Source organism: Oxyura jamaicensis, chromosome 19 (assembly GCF_011077185.1).
Source record: "Oxyura jamaicensis isolate SHBP4307 breed ruddy duck chromosome 19, BPBGC_Ojam_1.0, whole genome shotgun sequence".
NCBI classification, from domain to species: Eukaryota; Metazoa; Chordata; class Aves; order Anseriformes; family Anatidae; genus Oxyura; species Oxyura jamaicensis.
Genome location: NC_048911.1, coordinates 1,480,465 through 1,504,803, shown reverse-complemented (window position 1 = coordinate 1,504,803; position 24,339 = coordinate 1,480,465). Strand labels below are relative to the sequence as shown.

Below are 24,339 nucleotides of genomic sequence, written 5' to 3'. Positions count from 1 at the left end.
GTCTCACTATCTCTGCAAGTCTGCCCCTTGCAGACCACCTTGCCATACTGAAGCCTTGTGTTTTACAGCACTTTGCGTGTTGGTACAAAATTGTTAAGCCCTGAGTAGAATTTGATGCTCTCAGCCTTGATGCATTTACCAAAAATCCCTTTGCCCATGCCTGCCACCAGGCTCCAGCCAGGCTCTGCTGCCTTGGCCAACTGGGGCTTATGGCGACCGGAGCGACCAAGTATTACTTGGCCCCAGAAAAGTGTTATTGCAGAACACTTCACAATCTGTAAATCTGGAATCAAGGCTCTGTTTTATAGTACCAGTACTGGGAAGTCCCATGCCTGCAACTAAAATATGCACCGTGGCAACAATAACACTTGGATTTTATGTAACGCTTTTACATCCAGCGCTGAAAACAGAAGCACAGAGAAGTGGGCTGCCAGTCCAACTGCCTTCCGCTCCAGGGAAAACCCCAAAATACACCCACGGCCGACTCCTAATCCGCAGCCCTGGGGCCACGCTCGTCTCTTAACCAAACGGGGTCGGGGCCCCGCTCTGCAGACAGGCAGGCGTGCAGCCGAGCTGCGCAGGGGAAGCTTGGCTGCCGCGGCAGGGCAGGAGTGGAGAAACGCGGACGTGTTGGCTAAAATAGCCAGAAAAGGACCCTTAGTCCTTTCTCGCCTTGTTCCCTTCACATTCACAAATGTTCATCTCTGTCTCTCCTTTTTTTCCCTCCTTCCTAGGGGCGATGACTGACAGATTAATATATGTCTAGCTACGTGTCTTAGAAATCAAAAGGAAGGTGCTGTCAGAATCGCTTGTCAGAAAATGAGATTAGGCACACTTGTCATTTGCTGAGGATTGCAGTCTTTCAGAGATAAGGTTGCATTTAATGAGTGTAAAAAGCCTCCTTGTGAAAAAGGGGGTGGTGCAGGAGAGAGAGAATGATTATTTTTCTGGTGTCAGCTGAGTGCTTTATCATATAACTTGATACTGTGGCACCCTGGCAGGCACTGATAATGGCTGCTGGGGCTATTGCACCTCTTCACTTGCTCCGCAGCTTCAAAAGTGATGACTTGTTACCTGCTTTTAAACTCTCCTTGGATGTCGAAACCCACTATCCTAAGGGAAAGAAGCAAAAGCATGTACAGTGTGTTTTAAAGAAAGACCTGTGAAAACACACGGCATAAAGGGAACGTGCTAAATGTATAGCCACTTTCCCCAGCAAACTATAAAGAATACTCAGCGGGTTTCACTGAAATATGGAACTTGTCTGACAAGTGAAGGATAACTAATGAGAAACAGAGCTGGATCCCACTGCAACCAATTGTGTTTTGTTATGGAAAATATTTATCAAGCTTTTTTTTTTTTTCATTTGTTGGTTCTCCTAACAGTGCCGTAATAACTCCTCTTATGTACGTTATCCAGTTTCTCTCATACACATCTCAGTTATTTAAATCTGCAGTGTTTTTTTTTTTTGGGGGGGGGGGGGTTATCAGTTGGATATTATATTGTACATGAATATTTTAGGTGAATGTTTCATTCATCAAAGTAATGGTCATTCTTTTGCCAAGTTAATGTCTTTGCAGTGTTTAGAAGGCAGCTAAATGCACAGATTTATTGTTCATAATGTACTATCTAAATATGAGATGACAGTCAAAAATGGGCTTTATCTGTTCAGCAAAAGAGACCCTACATTAGCTACATGGTTTTGCAATAATATTTCCTTCCTCGGCATACCTTTTTTAAAATTATCCTTGGAAGAATAGCTTTCTGTCGTATATTCTCCTCATCAAATGAGCTGTGATTTTCATTATTTTGCTTGAATGTTAGAAAATGAAAGAAATTACTTGATTGGTTTCTGGTGCTGATTCAGCATTTCCTGGGCTAAAAATGACCTGAAAGACAGAATGGGATTACAGCACACAATAATGGATGCTTTATTCAGTGATAAGAAAGTCTCTTCCTCTGACTGAGAAGAGAATGAAAAATACTTCTCTCTTATTAGTTGATTCAGTACATAGATATTGACAGACAAATTAATTTGAAATACTTCTTCAGTTCCAGAATCTACTAGCCCGCAGAAATTAAGGGAAGATAATGGCCAGAGCTGAAAAGTGGTGCATTTATGAAGTGTACTCACAGGAGCACTAGTGGATGGGGAAGAATTTATAGTTTATCCTCTTACCTTGTGATAGGATCTTACAAATGTTCCCGCTTAGACTATGGAGTGTAGGTAGCAGCTTAAGAGTCAAGGAAGGTCTCTAGCAGCTAAATCCAACGAAATAGTGCTCCAGAATCCGTTCAGTAGCTCAGAGTTCACACCACTGGAAGGCGTATGGAAGAACAGATAAAATGCTTATACTTTCTGATCGAGAAGTTATAGCCTGGAGTCAATCTGTGGATTCGCACTCTTCATTGTTGGCAAAGGGGAAGAAAGACAACTGTGTTGTACGCCTCAAAGGCCTCACGTTGTTTGGAGAAGCTTGGGAGAGAAATGCCTTGGCACTTACAGGACAGGGAAGATTTCTTTTCCGTATGTGAATGGCTTCAGAAAACCATCCAACCTGCTCTAGGTGTGCAAAACTGGGCTGAATTCTGTCCTGGGAAACAGTGGAGGCCGCTCAGTATTTTATAGGGCCAGGCCCATACAGGGAAGAGAGAGCAGCCCTATTGTTCCCCAAGCCCCACTTTTTATCTTTGTTTCCATTTGAAACCAAAATCATAAAACTGCCTGCAGAGCGGTTGCCTTGCTGTTCCTATAAATGAGAATTCCAGCTTTTATGCTAATTCAGTTTCAGGTTTCTTTGAACCTGCAGTTTATGGGCCTCTGCTTAAAACTGCAATCTGTTCTGCATAAAAGAAGGGATTACAAAGTGTTTTCGTTTTGCAAATGCTGCAGAAAAATAAAAATAATAAAAAAGTTGCACTGTCATTAATACGCTCTCACAAAAGTTTTCTGCTTTGTCAAATAAAAAGCTGTACTTACACTGGGAACTCACACCAGTGATGTTACATGGCCCAACAGCTCTGTTTCCTTCGAAGTGCTGCAGGTACTCTCTGTACAACCTTTTCCCCCACCTTCCCCTAGCAGAAAGCATGAGCGTGCATGCTCAGCTGAGAGGGACCATCCGGAAAGCATCATGTGCCTTGCTGCCAAGAGCCGCTGGCCATGCCAGGCGCTCACCTCAGGGCTGAGAGCAGTGCCGAGCCCGTCCTCGTACAGACCCGGCTGCACGGCGATGTATTTTTGCTGACATCTGTTGCTGCATTTATGGCATAATTTTGTTTGTCGTAATGGCTGTTTAGGTAACTCGTAAGACTGGGTCCTTTTCTTGAACCTCTTTAAAGCATTGGACCTTAAATACTTTTGGTTGGGACATGATGCCGTCACTTGCTGTTCAAAGCCATATAAAGCTGCTGATAGCTCCATAAATTCTTTTCTTGTGGAAAAGAACCTGCGTCTCCTATCCAGAAATGTACAAAATCACGTGTGTTTTCAGAGCATGATGGAGGACTTTATAAGGCATCACAGTCACGCTCTGAGCTCAGACACCATCATGTCTTCTGGAAAGATTAGCAACTTATTGGAAACATAAATGTTTCCAGCCTTTCACAGAATACCAAAGTATTGGAATATCCAGTTTTCACATTGCCAGGAAAAAGCTGCAGAACCTTCCAGGTGAGGTGAGGTTTGCCATAAATAATTTAATCCAATATAATCTGCTGTAATTTCAATATTCATTTGCTCACTGTGCCAAAGATGGGTAATTCTTCTTTGGAATTAGTGCACGGCTTGGAAACAAATGTCTGCTTCCCTGCCTGCTGTCTCGGCGGCTTTAGGTCATTTTCATAAAATGTTTGGATCTGAAAGCCTCTTTCAGAGAGTGAAAGATCTTGAAATCACTTTTGATCCAAGTTCAATGCACTTCATTTGGCTGTTGTTGTGGCAGAAACAAATGTCGACGCTGACAGAGACCACAGACAGATGAAAAAAAAATCTGGCAAGGTCCCACGTAGATAAGACACAGAAGATTTCAAAAACCTATCCAGGCATATCCTAAAACACGGGAAAGTACTGCTGTCAAGAGAGGGAGGGAAGCTTCATCCAAAGGCCATTGAAATCATTAGGAGGTGGTGTTGCTTTTTTTTCCCCCTTTGATTTAATTTGGCTTTGGGTGAATTCCTAAACTCCAACTTCTCAGTCCGAATTACAGAATGCATTTCATGCATGTATAATGTTCTAGCAGGAAAACAGAGGTCCTCTACTTATCTCTAAGACACAAGTAATGAACATAATGAGGCCCACAGCCCTGCCAATAAACCTTAACAGCCCTAGGGAGAGGAGGAGGTAAATGTGTTTCAGTTTTGTGTATGCTGAGATTTCAGGTGTGGCATGTGGTTAATGTTTGTAAAATCCAGTACAGACAAGCCTGTAGTTTAATCCAGGCAAAATTTGATAAATTAAAGTCTTGTGAGGAGTCTTGGCTTTAATTAGACCAGTTCTTACCAGTGCCGAGATGTAGAAAGTCTTGACCAAAGAGCTCATAGCAGAGACGAGCTGCCACACCTCAATATTACACATATAATTCCCTGCCTGGTAGTCTTGGGATCCGTGCAGTCCCCGGCTCCTCTGGTTGTTGCGCAGGGAACACTTGCGCCGTTCTAACGCGTTCATTTATTTATTTTTGGTGGAGACTGAAAGCTGCACTCAAGCCATCCATTTCCTTCGCTGAGCTCATGAAATAGCTGATTGACTGCGATGCCTTCTGGCCACTGGCCACTGTCTGTTCTAGAAAGTGGGATCTGTTGTATTTCTGGAGGAGAGATGGCAATCGCCTCGCTGACGGCACAAGACCACTCGCTGCCGTGTACCCCTAGTACAGAGATGCAGAAACCTGTAAAGTTAACAGCCAAAGTCCATGCTGAGATTATAGAAATCCAGGGATAACACTACTAAGGTGGACAGCTTTGAAAAAAAAAAAAAAAAAAAAAAAAAAAAAAAATCCATTGCTATAGCCAGGGTCTAAATGCAGCCATGGGTTTTCAATTTTCTGGTGAAGACGGTTTGACGGTTTGTCAGAGTTTTGCCGAGGTGCTCCCGCTCCTGATGGGGACACACATCAACAGTGCAATAGTGTTTGCAGCTGCGGCCTGAATCTGGGGCTGTTGTTCATCCGTGTTGTCATTCCCATCATGCGTCTTCCTGTGCAGTTGCCCCAGCAGAAACCATTGCAGGTCAATGCAGCTCACCTCGGGCACAGATCTTGGAGGTACCACGTGATAATCCTCGCAGCTGGCCAAGGATGTGATGTGTGCCTGCCCAGGCTTCCCTCGGGTGCCCGCTGTGCTTTTCCTGGCTCGGGTGAGGCCATCCTGGGGTTTGTCCCAGAACCCTGCTGCGGAGGATTTAGCTCCGACCCAAACGGAGCTCACTGCTATTTAACTCCATTAGCACTCCCAGCCCAGCGTTGGTTTGGAACCAATGGCTAAAACACTGAGAACCCGCACTGGGCCTATCTTAGCACCTCTCCATTTCCTGGGAACCATCACAAATAGGGGTACCGTGCCAATGAGCATAACTGCCTCTCATCTTCGCATCAGCGTGCTTTATGGGAGACATCTTTTGGCTCCGGCTGCCGCGCTCCAGCGAGCAATCACTTGTGCCATAACGTACCGTACCCGCGCGTTTACCTTCTGCGGCGGCTGCTACGGATGGCGTGCAGTGCTTGAGGAGAATCGGCAGTGCTGAGGAGCACCTTGCCTGCTGACGGTAGCTGGGTGCTGACAGCGGGGCCGGGCACCCCTTGCTCGGGGCGCTTTGGGGCCGAGTTAGCGACAGGGTTGGGTTTTGGGGTTTGTTTGTTTGTTTTTCCCCTAAGACTTGTTGGGTTTTGGGGTTGTTTTTTTTATTTTCCCCTAGGACATCCAAGCGGCTCGCCACCTGCCTTCCCCCGCCTCCCCCTCCGAGGAGCTGGGAGCCGCGGGTGCGTGCAGGGCCGGGTCCACCCCCCTCTCCCAGCAGCTCCGGCGCCCCCCGCCGAGCCCCCCGCGGCCCCCGGCGGTCGAAGCGGGGCGGCGCGGCCGGGCCGGGGCGGGGCGGCGGGGAGGGAGGAGCCGGCAGGGAAGGAGGGAGGGCGGCGGGGCGGGCGGCAGCGGCTCCGGGAGCGCCGCGCAGTGCGGAGCCGAGCGGAGCCGAGCGCAGCGCCGAGGGTCCGGCCGGCAGCCCCCAGCCCGCAACCCCTCGGCCCGGCCGGGCGGAGCAGCGCGGAGCGGAGCGGGGCCGCCCCCCGGGATTTTACAGGCTTTGCGGGGTGTTTCGGCGGGGCCAGAGGAGCTGGGGCCGGGTCGCTGCCTCTCCCCGATGGAATTCACCTGAACGCGGCCGCGGCTGAGCCCTGGACGGCGGGGAGGGACGGTGCCCCCGCGGGAGCCCGCTTCGTGCCGGGAGAGGACGGGCATGACTTTTTAAAGACAAAACAAACAAACAAACAAAAAACAAACAGAAGAGAGGAGGAGGAGGAGGAAAAAAAAAAAAAAAAAAGAACGAAAGAAAGAAGGAAAGAAAATTAATAAATAAATAAAGCAGCCGGAGAAGGGAACGCGCTGCCGGCTGCAGCTGCACTCCCGCGGCGGGGAGGTGCGGGAAGGGCGGAACGGAGCGGAGCGGAGCGGGACGAGCCGAACACAGCCGGGCCGGGCCGGGCAGCCCCCCCGGAGTCGCCGCCCGCCACCGCCGGGGGTCCGCGTTTGTGCCCCGGGGCTGCGCGGAGCCGCTGCCCGTCCCCGCACATGGTCTCCTTTGTCCTGCAGCCGCCGCCGTCGCGCCGCTAGCTCCGCGCCCCCCGCGCCCTCTCCGCGCCCGGGGAGCCGTCGTGCAGGAGGGCTGCGCTGCCCGGGGAGGATGCCCGCCGGGCGGCCCGGCCCTCCGAGCCGTCGGCCTCCGCAGGATTAGTTCGGGTCCGGCTGCGGGACGTTGCGAGCCGCTCTGGATCGGAGTTTCCCGGCGCACGCCCGCGCCCCTCCCGCAGCGCCATGAGCCCGGGGCCGGCGGCCGCGCTTCGCCCCGTGGCTGCAGGTAAAGGGGGGCCGGGCCGGGCTGAGGAGGGGGCGCGGGCACCCTCCCCGGCGGCGGGGGGCGGCGGGCGGGGGACAGCGCCCCGGTACCGCGGGCCGCGAGGCGGGGGCAGGTGCGCGGCGGGTCCGGGGCTGCGGGGGGATGCGTGTGGCACGGAGGGAGCGCTCCTGGAGGGGGGTTTATTGGTATTAATCCACCCCGCCCCGTGAAGTCTGGGGGTTGCCGAGACGCTTCGCGCCCGGTCGGGCAGGGCAGAGCCGGGCGCGGTGCTGGGGGGTGCGGGAGAGTGGGTCGCGACACGGAGCCGGCGCCCGGCGTGGCGGAGCCCTGGCGGCAGCGAGCGCTGGGGATGCCCCGCACCGCGGGGGAGGGGGGGGGGGGGAAGCCCTCGGGGCCGCTCATCTGGCGGAGAAGCAGGGGCCGAACCCCCAGCCCCAGCACGGTGCTGTCCTTGCGGAGCCCCCAGCAGATTTTAGGTCAGCCCGGCGAAGGCGCCGTGTCTCATCCTTCTGCATCGGTGCTGACTTCTTTTATTTTTTAGTTCGCATCGCTTTTTTCCCCCTGTAGCGTTGTTGCACGATGCGACTGCCTAGGTATGAACAAATAGTAGTTGCATCGAGATTGATGCTGTACCTGTCTGCTCGCAGAGGTTGTCTCTGCTACTCTCTCGGTTGGACATTGCCCTCATCACTGGTTCATATTTAAATCCAAATTTAAAAGTAATGAAATAGGCAGGCAAAGTTCCAGTTCACAATTGGAAGCTAGTGAAATAGCTTGTTGTTATGTTTATGGTAGCCCAGGTGGTGAGCTTTTTTTCAAGTTGCTGTTCTGTTCAGTAGTGTGTGGTCAGTAACACAAAATGGGATTCACTTTTGGGCGAGCTTTGTCTTTGTAAAATTATTCCTGTTTTACATGCTTATTGGACTGATAATCATCTCTCAGTTTGCTCATGAGCGATGCTTGCACAGGGTGTATTGTGCACCGTGGCATGCCCAAGAAGTGCCACTTCCAGAGGAAGGTAACAACAGTGCTCCTTACCATTCAATAGCACCGAAAAAGAATTCCAAAAAAAAAAAAGCATAGCTTAAAACCAAACTGTTGGTTTACTGTTGGCATTAGAGCAAACCTCTTTAAAAAATAAAAAAGTGTTCTCCTTTTTCTAGTGTTTGGAAAAATCAAGCAAGTAGGAAGCTTCCCCACACTGTTCAATTTTGAAACAATGAAATAAAGTAATACCTGAAACTGTAAGGGTTTTTTTTTGGTCGGATGGTCTTTTTTTTTTTTTTTTTTTTTTTTTCCATTGTGGATTTTATTTTTGAAAAGAAAGAATGGTTTGGAGAGTTCTGACTTGTGAGCGAGGCTGCATTTAAAAAGGCAGCAACATGAAATACACTGGAAAAGGTTATTATTTTTAATCAGAGTGTAGGCTGATTGGCAAGGCTATGAAAGCACTGAGCATCTCTTAATTTGTTGGACTAGCACTGGACTGCTCTTTAAAGCACATGGCCTTCTTGATCTCTTCAATTTGTGCATTATTCACATATTTTCATTAATTTAAGGAACTCGTCACTGGATAATAAATCCATCATTGGGTAATAAATCCAGTGTTTACAAGGTATTTAATCGAGAAGAAATACCCCAGCTCAGCTTTTAAATAAGCCAACAGTAATCTAGTAAAATCTGTCTAGAAGTCTGAAAAGGAGTAAAGCCATTTTTAGTAGTTAATCATAGAAATCTTATGTTGTTAACTTGAGGGCAAGCAAATTATTTCAGTCTACTATTACATGGTGATAGGCAGTCTGAACTGTATCTGCTTATTTATCTATTGGTCGTTTCACACCTAAGTTTCTAGTGTACTCGAGATACCTAATATACGTTGGTCATCTGGATGGTTTTTCTCTGGTTTTGAATTGTGAAATTCCTTCCGTTTAACCAAAAATACAGCCTGCTTTCCGAATAGACAATATTTTAAAATTATTTTTTGTGGAACTAGTGAGAAAACAGTTTCCATTGGAAGACTAAAATCTTCCTCAATGTTGCATTTTTTTCCCCATTTGCAATATTTTGTTACTGGGCACATTTCTTTCTGTGCATTTTCAGAAAGGAGTCTTTCTCTAAACGGGGCTGTAGCCAAGATACAGTTCACAATTGAACAGCTCTCTGCATTTTGTGACTACGAAGATGCAATAAGTTTAAGCTTTAGGTGTGTGTTTGTGTGTACGCATATGTATTTATGTGTGTGTGTGTGCCGCATACACATCAGTACACGGATGCTTAAACTTAATGCTTTCTGCTTTTGGCATCAGGGAGTTTGTAAAATCACCATTTGCGGTGTTACCTTCCCTAGTCTGGTTTCTCGCCATTACAGCTTTTGAAAAGGGGAGCTCAGTGTTTTTGTGTGAAACTTAAAATATGGCTTTTAAATAATAGCTAGAAAGATGAACAGTAATTCTTGCATGCAAACGGAGTAGATAAGGAACTAACGTAGTATTAGGAGGAAAAACCTCACATAGATAAGGATGCCTTGATGAAAAATAAAATGGATTATGAGTTTGTACAGAGCGTGATGTCAAGAATCAATTACTCTGATGGAGACAAATACTGTGTGGAAATATAAACTATACTAAATGCTAACAGTGGCTTTCTTTTTCAAAGCGTATATAGCAGCAAGTTATAAAATTAATAACCGAAATTATCGTCACTGCTTTAAAAATACTAAAAATCAAATGGTTGGCACGGTAGGGGTCTCCAAAAATACCTAAAAATGTAATTTAGAAACCCGCAATTCTGCAAATTCCTGAAACTGGGTTGTATGACTCAAAATCGTAGCTCTTCTCAGTTGCAAAATCAATGTCAGAATGTAGTGGATAATTACAGTGCAAAAATACAGTTTGTGTGCAGCTAATATGTCGAATAAAAATAATTTCTTTCTTTATTAAATAGAGTCTTTCCAAATAAATATCTGCACTGCAGGGTGGTGAAGCACAGCCAAATAGCACCACCTTATGGACGTTTTCCTCTGAGGGTGCAGCTTCTGTTAGCTCACTTGGTTTTGTCACCTGATTTGTTTCTCTAAAATATGTGTACATATGTGTGCGTGTAAATATAGTGCGTACCTTTTGAAATGTATCACTTGCAGAAAATGTAACTTCTTTTTTTATTGGTCTTTCAGGCATCTGATGCCAGCTCTGAAAAACTGTTCAACGCTGTTACAAATAAAGGTAAGACTGCAATTCACATCACAAACATATTTTTTCCCCATACATTTCTTTTCATGGCAATTTCAATGGGAGATGAAATGTAACTTGTCTTGCAGAAATGTCGCAATCAGCTTGTTAGTGCTTTTTATGTTTCTCTTTGGTTTCAGACATGTTCTGTATGCTTGGTAATTGCTTTGCTTAAGCAATATAAAATAAAGGCTTTAAATAATGCAGTGCCTGCCAGGTCAGAATTAATTTAAATAACAATATTAGGGAATAGTTTATTTTACAAATGGCTTTAATTTAAGCTCATTTAAATAACTGTAAGAGTTTTCAAAATGTTTTAACTTGATTGTTACTCATCAGCTACATGATAGACATGGAATTATGAATAGCCAATTTGCACTGCTGACAGTAATAACCAGCCAACGTTTAGTATTCACAGGATAATAGTCATAAACCATGGCTTGCTGTGCTGTGTGCTTTCTGTAGAGTTAATAAATGATATAGAGGGCCACATTTAAATATTCAGTATCCCATTAATTTCCTCCAAACAGCAATCTAAAGAGAGAGTGGCTAATGATATAACAGTACATTAAGGGAAAACTTACCCTAAATCAGTGCCAGTGAGCTTCTGTGCAGAGCTTGTCCTGAAGCAGCATTATTAGAAAGACTGTCAGCTGTGGGGATGTATTTATTTATTTATTCATGTATTTATTGCATTGTTTTTGTGAGGAGGGCTGAGGGAGCAGCTCCAGACAAGAGTTGCGCCAATGAGTATAATTCAAAGCCTTTAAAATGCGTCAGCTTTTCCTCTGCTTTTCACCCCACTGTCCTGCTTCGTAATGGCAGTGTGTAACTGCCTAGTAATAGGAATAGGGTGTGCTTCTTGCTGTAAAACCACAGTGTTTTATCTTACTGGGGTTTTGGAACATTTGAATAAGTCTGCATTAGAAGACAGATTAATTTGGTATTTAGGTTTCTTTTGTTTGCCACATGTGGATTGCTTAGTGTTGCCCTGGGTGTTCCACACCAGGCCAGGACTTGGGTTTATTGCTCCAGTGGGTCGTTCTGGTGTTGTTTGTGTGTTTTAATTCCATGAAGTGGTTTAAGTGGGGACAGCTATGTGACCCCGATACATTTGGGATTCCTACACTCATACACCATTACTTCTGAGGTCTTCTGCTGCATATTGAATAATACTTATATTTAATTGCGTTACGGATCCATATTCCTCTTTTTCATGTAATAGCATTGTTTGGAAGTACCATTCGGATGGATGGTCTCGGTGGTCTAACTAGGTTATCTCACTTGGCAATCTGATAGATCCGTTTGGTTTAAATGAATTAACGGGTTGCCACTCCACCCCTCCACAGTCAGAGGTCACAGCCAAAAAGAAATAAAAAAGGGAAGAGTTTTGTGTTTGAGTGACTCCGTAGTACATGTGACTGTGTCTTTATTTTGCAAATTCACTGTAAAAATCCACCACAGGGTTGGAGTAGCCATGGCCAGGGACTGGATGTGGCCTGCAGGCAGGGCCCAGGGCCCAGGCTCCTGCAGGCTGAGGGAGGAGGAGTAGGCCCCTCTTCCTTTTCCTCCCATTTTCTTTTTTGAACCCAGCACATTTCCCACATTCTTATTTGTGTTTACTTACCGAGGTTGATTCGTGGCATCTATTTGGTTGTGAATACCCATGCTTGACAGGGAGCCTTTTCTTCTGAGGAACTTTCTTTTGGTGATTTAGTTCCCTTGAAAGGATTAGGGTTTCTTTGTGTAGCCTAAAATCAACATAGGCTTTTCTAAGCTTTGCTTGGGAAACCATACACAAATAAGCTTTTTAGTTGATGGTAGATTATTCCTTTGCCCCTTATTTCCATCAAAATGGCGTCTTTCTTTTCTCCTCCTGAGTTTCCCCTTAAAGCCATATGCTAATTCCTGTTGGTAACATGAATGACAAGGGGAGAATCAATGCAAATCCAGGTGCGGCCAAACTAGGCTGACTGGTATTTTTTTTATATATTTTTTTTTCTCCACTGGGAGAAAGAGATTAAGGGGAAAGAGGGTGGAAAAAGCATCGGGGACAGTTTTGTTAAAGGGATTAGCATTCAGACCTCTAAATATCAGGAAAAGAGCCTCAAAAAGATCCCCTGTTTGGGGATAATGTCAATAATTGCTTGCAGCCAGGTGCAGGGGCTCTCGCTGTGGCCGCGGTTGTTGCAAGGCTCTTGCCTTCTCTGAGTGTCTGCCCTGGAGACGGCTGACGACTGCCCGGGCGCTGTCAGTTTGATATATTCCAAGTTCAAGTTCTCTCCCTGCAATTCAGTCTGTTTGCTTCAAAGCCAGTTCTTCCCCTGTGTTGTCCATGGCTGCTTTTGCCAAAAGCAATAAAAGTCACTTGTAAGAAAGGTCTCGTCTGCATTGGGTAAATCATGATGAAACCTTCAAAGCTCCTGGCTGAGAGACCAGGCTGGGAGGGCTCAGCAGACTGACAAGTGTGCATCCCTCCGCGTCCAGGGCCAGGCCTCTACGACGTTCCTCAGCTACCTGTGTTTCACACATGTCTTGCTACTTCTGTTTTTTGCAGAGTTCTTTACAGCTGAGGTAGCAGAAAATTACATAAGTAATGTATTCACAAAGCAGGTAAAAATTCTGCAGTGTTTAGGTTTCTGTCATTTGCTTGTGGACTTCAGGGCTAACAATGAGATCAAGCTCAAGGTGTACACGATTAGTATGGATGTGTAATGTGTACTCAGAAATAGTAGTAATTAAAAAATCTAGGACAAAGTGGAAATTCCCCCCCACCCCCCACTAAGCCTTCCTTCCTTGAAGGGGGGGAATAAACCCATCAAAGAGAAGTCTCCCAGCATCCATTTAGCAACTGGCTGCCTTTAGAGCTCAAGGGGAAGATGAGTTCTGTGAGTTTTGGGGAGTGCCCCATGGATGTTGGGGCCACTTGGGGCTGGGGTATGAGTCACAGCAGAGTGATGCCGTATTTGAGAGGACCGTGGGGTTCCTATGTCAGCTCTTCGCTGCCACTGCTCCCTGAGGTCCCCAGCCCTGTGCCACATCTGCAGCAGGGTTGGGGATTTGGGAGGAACATGGCGTGTTCCCCAGGGCAGGAATCACTGTGGCTGCTGCTGAAATGAGTAGTCCCTTGTCATGTAGCAGAGCCCTGGGCTCCATCACTGGGCAGGAATTTATGTTGCAAAGCTTAAAATTACCTAGGAAAATGATTGCTGTTGAAATCTGTGTGTCTCTGTTGGGAGGTGAGCACCTACAATCTCTCCGTGAAGGAGGAATGGAAGAGAAGTGCATTCCCCATCTGCAGCAACCCCTTTGTCCCCCACTTGTGCAAGCTGTGCTTCCCAGTTCAGGATCACTGCCTATAGTCATGGAGTCTGCAAAAGAACGTAACTTCTACTTAACATCAGAGCATCAACCTTAACACCATTAATCCTGGCCAAAATACGGGTTTCTGTTATTGAATTTTTGTAACATGACTTTCCAGCATAATTAAATTCCATTATCTTTTAATAATTTAAATAGACACATCTGAAGATGCAAAGCAGGCAGCTCGTACTACTGCTGTGTATTTAATTTATGTTAACTCCCTCCTATGTACCCTTGGAAAACAGCTTTTCCTGGAGGGAGAAATGAGTCCCAAAGTGATGAAGTTTCATTTGTGCTGTATATTGAAGTTTGCCTTTGATCAGAAACACAATTGGGCTGTTACAGCTTTTTATGTTCAAATTGTTTACAGGATGTTCATGTAAACTTTATGAATCCTTCTGCTTTGTGGCACCACCAGCTGTCAGGGAAATATTTATACTCTCAGCTGGAGGTAGATCAAGGCGTCTGGGTTACTAGTCCTCACTGGTGGCTGAAATACCAGTCAGATCAAGCCCTGGCTTTTTAGATGGTTCTACAGGAAGATCCTTCTCTGGAAAAACAGGCGTATTGTTTTTTTCTTCCCTCGTCTTCAGTGAATCATTTCTTGAGGATCCTCTACAACATCTGTTTCTGTAAACAAGTCGGGAGCTCAAGCTGGCAAGTGCTTCTCCTTGCTGATCCAATCCACAGGGGATCCTTGGCTGTTGAGGAGAGCTCACTCTAAGTAAGCCAGCCCCACACTGGCTCATCGTGAATACAACTGGATCTCCTAGCACACAGATGGCACGTGTGCAAGATGAGCAGGGACACTGCCAGAGGACTGACTGCTTCCCCGGAGTCTGCAGGAACCTTCCTAACAGCCCGAGTCGCATGCTGGCTATTCTCACCTTTGCTTTTGACTTCCTGGGGTCTGCTCTGCATGTGCTTTGGTCCTGCGTGCTCTGTCTGCTCACTGAAGTGTTTCTTCCGAGGTTGGTGTTAGGGCTGTGGAGCAATGCCAGGGCTGCGGGAACCCCCCGTCGGCCAGAACCTCTGGGACGGCTGAGTCACTGGGGCAGTTCTGCAGGCTTCTTTTTTGTGGCTGTGGGGATGGGCTCGCCCTCCCAAAATGATGCCTTGACAATGGTGTCTCCTTGCCTTTCTAGTGGAGACTACTGGTGGCTTTGGATCTCTCGGTTATGCTGTTTCTTGGGTTTCATATGACTTTTCAGCATTTTCCATGTGAAAATTCAATGTCTCATTAGCAAGGGACTGAGCTCTGTAAAAAGTCTCCTGTTTTGAAGACCCCAGATTTCTTGTGCCAGTGAGTTAGATTAGAAGAAATGTTGCATCACTTCACTATAACTTCCAAGTCAGGCAGACAAAAAAGTCAATACATGTCCTGAGACGGTCCTTTGTTCTAGTGCACGAAAGAGCAAGGCAGTTATTTCTGTGTCATGAAGGCTTTATCTGAGCAAGGAATTTGTTGCATAACTTCTCCTTATGGCTGCATCTCCTGTGCACAAATGGCTCCTGCCCGTCAGTACGCTTTTTATACCCTCTGCTTTATGTGCTGGAGGGCTTTTTTTGGCAGGGGTATGGGTGTCAGGTAGGACCCCCAGTGCTGGGGGAGGTAATAGCAGTTTTAGCTGCAAGAAAAATTCCCTGGAATATGTGATGTGCCCAAAGAGATAGTAAGGTCAGAGGTAGCCTCTTTGAAAACCCTTTAGATTCTTAAATCTGAAAACTTAAAATCTTACAGCACAGGAGCCTTCCAAGGCTTCACTGATAATTTTGAATTTAATAATACAAAGCAAAATCAAACCATAAAAGAGCCAGAGCGAGGCATGGGTGTTTCCAACATAACTGACAGAGGCAGTTGACAGCATTGTTCTGGGAAGCCTTGTCCACTTGAACTTGTATCAAGTACCCTTTGGTCTCAGGTGCTGATCGTATTCCTCTAAGTTCTCTTAAGGCTGTTGGTCTTAGCAAAGTCAAACGATTCCAGTGTCAGTGAGCAAAATGACAATATTTACTAATGCATAATTGTGTCTGTTCTGGAGAAAGTATTTGCTTTACAGATTAAACTATATTTGATTTTCTCAAAAAAAAAGGCTTATCAGCTCTGGGCTGCAAAATAACCAGTGGTAATCAATTCAAAATAAGGTGGAAAAATTCTTAAGGATAAGAGTGGTTTGTTGACAAGGATCTTGACTTGACATACCTCCAGATGAGTGGAGTCCAGGCTGGAGCCTGGCATGAGATTTCATAAATGGGGCATCCTGCAGACCTCCCATATCTGGCCTGCTGTTAGTCTCTCCCTTGTAATAAAATGTTGTTTTCTCTGAAAATGTATGTTTATTTAACTAGGTCTCTTTTTGCTTCACAATCTGGATTCCATTCAGTCAGTTACCACTCCAATTAACTAACAATTATTTAACATTAACAGTAATTACAGACGCCAGTTAAGCGCCTACAGATGTCAACTGTTAGCTTTGTACCTAATCACTCAATGAAATGGAGAAAGTTCAACAAACATCAATTAGCCAAGCAATTAGTATGAGGTAGGAAAGAGCATGTTATCATGTGTGAGCTGATTCAATTTATTTTATTTTGTCAGTAAAACGCACGCACGCAGACAAGCAGCAGTAAGTCGCCGAGATTAGATAAAGCTATTGTTTTGCTGTTTATACAAGACTTTTCCCCTCCTCTTCTTTTCCATACATAACTTAAATGTGCTTTGCCAGGCATTTGTTATCTTATCAAATACATTGCGTTTCAATTGGAAAAGCACTGCAATGTCATTTTCAGCAGAGGCGGAGGCTGTTGGCGTGGGGTTTAGATGCGAGTGTGCCCCAGCAGAGCTGTCCCCATAGCCGGGCTGCTCCCGCCTGCACCTGTGGCGTGGACCCAGTGCGCTTACGCAACGGCTGCGTGGGTTCAGATAATGCCAAGCACCGTTAATTGGTTCCTCCATCTCATTTATCGATGTATTTCACGCTGCTGTTTGCTCGACTCAGCTAGCAGACTGCATGACGCGGTTTGCTTCGTCTGTGGGCAGCAGGGGTTGAGCTGCCCCAGGCGTGGGGCGCTGGCTGCCCTTAGAGGCCACACCGTGTGCTCACGGGGCTTGAAGGAAAAAGAAGGAATGGGCCATAAATTCATTTTACTACCAGAAAAAAATGGGTTATCTCTAGCTGTGCAAGCCTCTATTTTAAGGTCTGTTGAAGACCTGTAGACCAGTATGCAGCGTGTGGGTGCCCGGGCTTCCCGAACACCCCGCTCTGCCACTCGCCCACCGGTTCCCCTCTGCCACCCGCTTTTCGGCAGGATCTGCTGTCTCCTCACTTGGCACCATTTTGCACTCTTTGCTCAGGCTGTCGTACATCCAACTACTGCTAATTTAAAAAAAAAATGCACTCCAAAGTATCTCACATCCTACAGTCTTGACACTCTGGATGTCAGTAGGAGTTTCACAGGGACAGCTATATGAATTGTGCTTTTTTTTCCTTTTTATTTTTTCATGTAAAAGTCTTCGTAGTTGCTTCAAAAATCAGAGCAAGCAGACGTTTTTCTTCCCATTTTTAACCGTCCTCCAAACAAGAACGCCTTTCAACTTCATCACAGTGCTGACATATTTTAAATGTTTTTCCATATAAAATGATCCCACAAAACACGATATTATTTTATCATGCAGACTGCCCACAGAAGTCAGTGGAGTTATTTGAATTAGTCATTGTTTTCCAAAGTGTGGGAACAGATGTGGAAAACCACAGGCACATCTCTCCCTTGCTTTCCAAAGTCTCAGCTGGCTTTTTTTTTTTTTTGAAAAACAATCACACACAGTCTGAGCATGTGAAGAAACCCTTAAATGTGTGACTTAAGTGCAATAATATTTGTCTGAGTAGGCAGAAAGACTGAAATATAGCTTCCAAGTGACAACTACCATGTTCATTCCAGCAGCAATGAATACCTTGCAAGGGATGATACTTTAAACTGGTGACTTTTAGCTTTTTCATGGCTCAGCACTTGTTGGTCCAAAAGCAAAGGAAGGGCCTTGCTGTAAAGAGACACCACCGTTTCCCTAGATCCAGAGAGGGCTGGAAGAGGCCACTATGACTTCTGTGCAGCAGAACAAACAGACCCTAATTTGTCCTCATTTAGGCTTCAGTTCAGTAACCTTCTTCATCGCATGACTGACCCTAAACACTTGTTAACACTGAGAGTTTACCAAAGTGCTTTGCTGGATGAAGGCCACAGGAGTAAATCCTGTGACACCCTGGAGACTTTCAGCCACCCAGGAATCACTTTTATTTTCTTCTTTTTTTAATATTTCACCCAAGTGCACCTGTGTTAGTGAGGGCACACTGCCCAGAGGGGCTCAAGCCCCTGCTACCAGCTGCTGTCCCCATGGGGTCGTGCTCTCGTCCCCACCTTGCTGCCACTCTGGTGCTTGGTGGAGTCTGTGAGCTGGGTTCATCACCTCACCAGCAAACCAAACGCTGTGAGAAAAGAGTGATGATTTCACAGCCTGCTGCTGCCAGACCTGGCGTGAAGGAGGGGGCAGAGGCAGTGGACAGGGGCTGGATCAGCCTGGCCACAGCACAGCTTCACCCTGGGATCGTTCTGTGCTGATGAAATTATTTGGTGTAACTTGAACTATTTTCCAGGCTAGATTTGACTAGCACTGGCCTGCGCTGCTGCCAGGAGCATGCTGAGCAATGCTTCAAGTAGTGAGAGCGTGTGTTTCTGAAAGGGTGTTAGGCAGCATCCAGCAAGCTGTTTAAAAAAGCCAGCGTAAACGTATACTTAAAAAGTTGCAAACAGAAGAGTAGATAAACTTGATTTAAGTGCCTTTTAGAAGAGTTAACGACCTTGACTTACATATACTAGGAGAGTAAGGCATGAGCTGGGGTTTTTTCCTGTCTTTACTTACCCAAAAATATTTCTGAAGAATTTTTTTTTTTTTTAACCTTAATATATTCAAAGTGGGACCCAGGAGGAATTTCCAGGTCTGAGAGCTCTGGACTCAAACTCCACCTGACTGCTAGCGGCTGTGTTTACTTGAGCAGGATTTTCCCTGGTGCATGAAATCCTGGGTCCAGCCATGCTCACAGCTTGCCCATACCTCTCTGGGGCCACGTGCCTTCTACCTAAATCCTGTTCACGCCCAAAGGAGCTCCCCAAGCCATGTGTCACCCCACTTGCCCAGAGCTATCCAGGAGTCATTCACAGTATTTGGAGCGTGGGCCAAGCCCCCTTCTTCTCCAGCCCTGTGTGGGTACCTTGTGGCTGGGTCAGCACCGTGCTCCGCGGTTCCTTTGTGGGTTTCCGCAAAACGTTGCGGTGTCAGTAGGTGAGGTGGATTTGGAGGACTTGGGCTGTCTGGGACAACGCTTTGCTCATGATGAGGGGAACAGCGACCTGTGCCATCGCTGGTGCTCGTGGCTTACTGATTTTTGTTAGCATTAGAGGGCTGGGGAGAGGGATGAGGCGTAGTGCTGCTGAGCTTCTGCAGCAATTTGGTGTCATTTCCAAATATTTCAAGTTAGTGGGCACTTCTGAAATTGGAGCCAAAGTAATTTGAGTGGCTTGTAATAGGAAGCAGCTGCTGCAGAGCAAGTTGTGTCCTAAGAAAAATGGGTTTATGAAAATAGGTCTGCTGAGTAATAAAGCCACAAATTAATACTTAGTTCATTTACTAGGTTGTTAGTCCCATAAGCACTTAAAATGCATTTGTTAAAAGAAATAGCATTATAAAAATCAATTACAGATGAGCAAAACCCCAGTTTTACTTCTGTTTGCTGGTTTTTATCGTTGGCTGTTCATTCAAGTACTGCCTCTGCAGATTTCAGCAGGTGTGACTGCTGCGTGGGCATTACAGTCTCCATTGCTTTGCTTTGCTAATCCCAAACCTAATCAGTTTGGGATTAGGTTTTGCTGGGTAGAACAATGGCACCATTTTGTTCTGTCCCATGGTAGTAACTGGGTTTTATTCCTCTCCTTGCTTGTGTTTCTGAGATAAATGATTATCAAAATCTGACTTTGGCAGTTTTTTTTTTTTTTTTTTTTTTTTTTTTTTTTTTTTTTAGCACAACTTGTCTCTGAGAGGAGGGCTGAGAATCTGTGCCAGCGGTACAGCGTTACAAATCTCCAACCTCAACTCCACTGCTGCTTTAAAACTTGAACTAACAGCTCTGCTTGGCGCTTTGGGGTAGTGCAAGGAGCACGTTGTCAGTAAGGAAATTGATCTCCCAAGGTGATCCTCAGTTTATTTGGTTGTGGAGGGCAGTGAGACACTTCTAGCTTTGCTAGATGGACAAGGATACTGAGTTTCTGATGCCTTTTAGAAAGATCTTCTTAATCCTTTCTCTTTTCCTTGGATCTGACCACATCTAGATGAGGTACCTGAACAACTGCAGGTACTCTTGACACTCTTCCTGGGGTCTGAACAAGGCTTATTGATTTGACTGGGAGAAATAGGATGAACTCATGGGCTCTTACCTCACTTCTTTGTGAAGAAAGACAGAGAAACAATCTTGGTCTTCAATTCAGTCTTAATTCATTGCCAGAAGTTCAGTGTTGTGTTTCTACCCTCCAGTCAAGTGAGTGTTGATTTGGAGGTGAGGATTGTTGGTGGATGAATAAACAGTCTTCATTTTCTTTGGGATCTGGGAAAGAGTTGTCATGTGGATGGAAAAATGAAAAGCTGTTAGTATTTCAGAAAGAGCCATGAGGAGCATAGTGCTGACCAGGTTCTCTGAACACTCGCATCCAGCTGAGATGAGAGCCTGTTCAGAAACAATACGAGCAACCACGAAATGCCGTATGTATCCTCTTTCACCACACCAAAAGAAATCCTGAGATTATATCAGGCATGCTTAAAGCAGACCACTCTGGATAGCGTGTTTTGAAGGCTGTGGTTCTTGTGAACTGGCTCATTATAAATGCAGTTCATATTTGAACAGTCACGTCTGATTGCAGAATAGGTGAGCAACCCTTAGAGTACACAAGCAGTTGCATGTAGGCTGCTAGACAGATTAACTCATGCTGACACCAGCCGTGTAACCGTGCCTGCGGTGCTGCGCGTGGCAGCACACTCTGTACGTATAGATTTCGTAAGCCATCTGAGGCTGGATCCGCTGCCCGTTGCTACGAATGGATGGGTTCCTTTCAACTTGGTTCAGACTCCAAGGCAAATCCTTGTCTTTCGTCAGAAGCTCATCCTTGAGCATTTATGAGACTGAACCAAAACCAAATGGTTCTATGGGGAAAATTAGAAAACTCTTGCTTGTTTCATTGTTGTGAAGGTCACTTTTCTTTTCTTACAGCCTTTCTCCATGCTACTGTCATATTTCCTTCCTAAAAATGGCCTGTAGTACCTGCTGTTGTGTTTTCCCTGTGGTGCGTTGTGTAGATGCATTGTCCCCAAAGTTTGCTTGGCAGGAGACAAAATGAGAGCGCTCACCTCTGCTGCGAGTGGTGGATTAGTGCCAGTCTGCCTATAGAGTGCTTTCCTGTACATGCATCTGCATAAACATTTTACAAAAATAACTCTCTTCTCCCAGTGACCCTCTTTAAAAGATCATGGCCCAGCGCTGTGAGGTCAACAAGTGCTTTCTGCCCGTCCTGTGATGCAGAGAGGATGCTATGTAAAGTCTGTGCTGATAAAACTGCTGATCAGTGAGAGAAGCGTGAAACATTTCCTCAAGTGTTTGTAGTGATGGCCAACACCAGTATTTCCAAAGGCTGCCTCCGCAGGGCCCAGTCCTGTGGGATGTCAGTCATGCTTGTGGGCATGGTGGGTGTGAATCCAGCTTGCTGGAACAGCCACATGAGCAGCAGGTGAAAGCCACAGCTCAGGGGGAAAGAATCTGTCCTGCCCTCCTTCTTAACAGATCTGCGACATCTTGCCTCTGTTGTGAGTCTTCCTCTTCCAGTGATGGATCTTGATTGACTTTATTTTCCCTGTCTGCTTCCACATCTGCTCCCCGTATCTATATGCTGGCTTTTGTTCTTATATAATAAGTCTTTGGACCATCTTTTGGCCCATTTGCACAGCCCCTACACTGTGGAAACCAGGCCCACGGCTGGGGCTTGTGGGAATTGCTGTAATACAATTAAAGGATGATAATCATCATCTGGCAAGCTGTTAGACTTGTCTGGAAAGGGCTGGGTAATGTGTGCAAGTGGGACAAGTCTGCACATCTTCTGAATTAATAAAAAATTAAGTCTGTTGGCAATCCAGCATGTAGTAGATTAACACCTTGCTTAAATAGGTAGCTGACAACTTCAAGGGGGGGGTTGGCGCTTTAATAGTTAAGCTGGTTTTCTTTGTCTTCACATGCCCTGTCCGGCATCTCATCTCACTCAAAGAACTCAATTGCTCTCCAGCCTTTCAACAGCACACCATTTTAGCACCTCGCTGCCAAGACAGTTATTCACCTAAAGGCCTCATTATGTTTTGCCAGTACATCAGGGGGCCAAAAATAACTTGTCAGTATCTGCTCAATACCCAGGTCTCTACAGGACAAATAATTGGGTGAAGCAGACCCTAAGCACAGCGCAGCTGACACAGCCCCCAGTGTGCCCAGCCCTGAACCTCCAACCACCTCGTGTCAGAGCCAGCCCTTGGGCAGGACATGGGGACGACAGCTTTGGAAGCGTCCTGGAGGTTACTGCAGCGAGGGTCTCTCCTGCAGGCTGTGCCAAGTCCCTGCCATTTTCCTGCAGGTGAATGGCTGACATCTTAGAACAGAGGCTGAACAACAGAATTTGAAAAAGCAAAAGCACGCACATGCTGTCATCCGAGAGGGCTTATGGGTGGGCCAGGAAATGATCCATCTTCCCCTTTTAATCTGATCTTATAATTAATTTAAAGTTGATTGCTGCGAGTGGCTGTGCATACTTAAAAATTAGATTAGCCAGTAAATTGTCTCTAATGATGGTTTTTATTGCTCTGGTAGTTTACACAAAAGCGATGAACGCGCCTTTCTTTGGAGCACTTTGATGCCTCCAGAGATTGCAGGAACAGACGGCATCGGGATCCCCAAAGGCGAGGGCTCCCCACTAGGACAGATGCCTCTGGTCATTGTTCAGCAGCCCCCCGGATGTCTTGCTGCCACAGCAGGCACCGTGCTGCCGCCAGGCGTTGTGCCCTGACTTTCCAGCCTGGAGCATCCCCAACTACTTCGTGGCACAGGCCTTAAATCGCCCTGTTTGTCATCTTGGCAAACCCCGACTTTTCAGAGGCTGCTGCAGCTTTGTGCTCCCGTGTATCAGTAGTGGTGCAGCTGCACGCAGTAAAGCACACCGGGGGCCTTTAGCGCTTAGTATGTTATATTACTAATCCTGTGCAACTTAGTGTATGTGATAAAATGGAGTGGATATGTTAAGAAGTGTGTGACAGGTGCCGTAACTTAAAATTTCATGGGATTGCTTCTTTTCTTAACACTAATGCTGCCGTCTGTGTGCATACAAATCATGAGTTTCAGCCACATAAATGCAGGTGCACGTGCGCGCAGGTCATACCGGCAGCCTAGCATGGGATTAGGATTTTCCTGTTGAAGTCCTGTGCTTGCTTTTTAGGCATAGTCAATGTTAGCAAACAGTGAGGCAGAAGAATAAGGAACATAGCAGTGCTACCAAAAGTTGTTCATAACGATGCTAAGGCAGGGAAAGTTTGCTGTTTTGGCAAAGAATCTGTAGCATTTTTCTGCAACATTTTATGGTTCCTTGGCTGCTAGCCACTAAAAGCAGGAGTGGCAAAAAAACCTTCCAGTCAGAGAGCTAAGTAAACTTCAAAGCCTAAAAAGATCCATCTAATTTGTAGGTAAAAGTTTGCTTTCATAATTACCATGCCCGTGTTGTTTAATCTAGTACATATATAGCGAGATAAATTATTTGCAAATGAAAACAAATACAAGACAAAGAGTGTGATTCAATCTTTGAGCTGATTCTTCAGAAGAATGATAAACAGATTTTAGCAGTTTTCTTTGGAAATGTAGGTTTTGTTTGCTTTCCTTTGGCTTACCATGGAAAAATGATTGCTGCTTATAATTGATAGTTTATCGCTGTACCTACATTTTCTCTCTGCAACTTAAACTTTGTCCTTTGTAGATAGAGTGAGTATGTTCTGTTAGGCTATGTTTTTAATATATAAAAAGCATGCAGATAACTTGCTGTGACAGGCAGAAGGTAAATTATTTCAGTAGATCTCTGGCAGCTGAGTTTTCTGAAAGAGAAAGAAATTGCTTATACTCTATTTACCTTTTCCCCCGAGGAGTACATGTGAGGTGGAGGCATCGCGTACTTTTTGACGTGTTGTATTAGGGCTTTGTATTCATCACAGCAAAACCCAGCCCAGAAGCAAGTTCACCGCAGGCTATTTGGTGGTGTAACATGCCGAACCTTGCCTTGTAAACAGGAACATTCCTCTGATTTTATTCAGCAGTGAGCATTGTGCTAAATGGGAGCTGCACAGAGTAATAATGCATGTCATACTCTGAAGATTAGGATTGTACAGGAATAGGACTGGAGACGCCTAAATTTAAGTATAAAATTTTAAAACTAGAAGCAGCACAAGAGAATAACTCAGGAAATGCAGTTTATCATGCATATGAGCTGGAGAAGATGAGGTATGGGACAAGAAAGTCCACAGAAGTGGATTAGTGTGGGAGACGTTTTGCAGCTTTTTGATGC

The 24,339-nt window shown here is 45.7% G+C and overlaps 1 protein-coding gene across 11 annotated transcripts in view; it reads left to right on the top strand.

Moving 5' to 3' along the window:
• Nucleotides 1-24,339, top strand: part of AUTS2 (activator of transcription and developmental regulator AUTS2) — a 759,649-nt gene that overhangs the window by 676,340 nt on the left and 58,970 nt on the right. For all 11 annotated transcript variants that reach the window (XM_035343089.1, XM_035343092.1, XM_035343091.1 and 8 more), the window contains one exon: nt 10,242-10,290. In XM_035343089.1, coding sequence (XP_035198980.1) covers nt 10,242-10,290 — 49 coding nt within the window. The remainder of the gene's footprint in view (nt 1-10,241; nt 10,291-24,339) is intronic.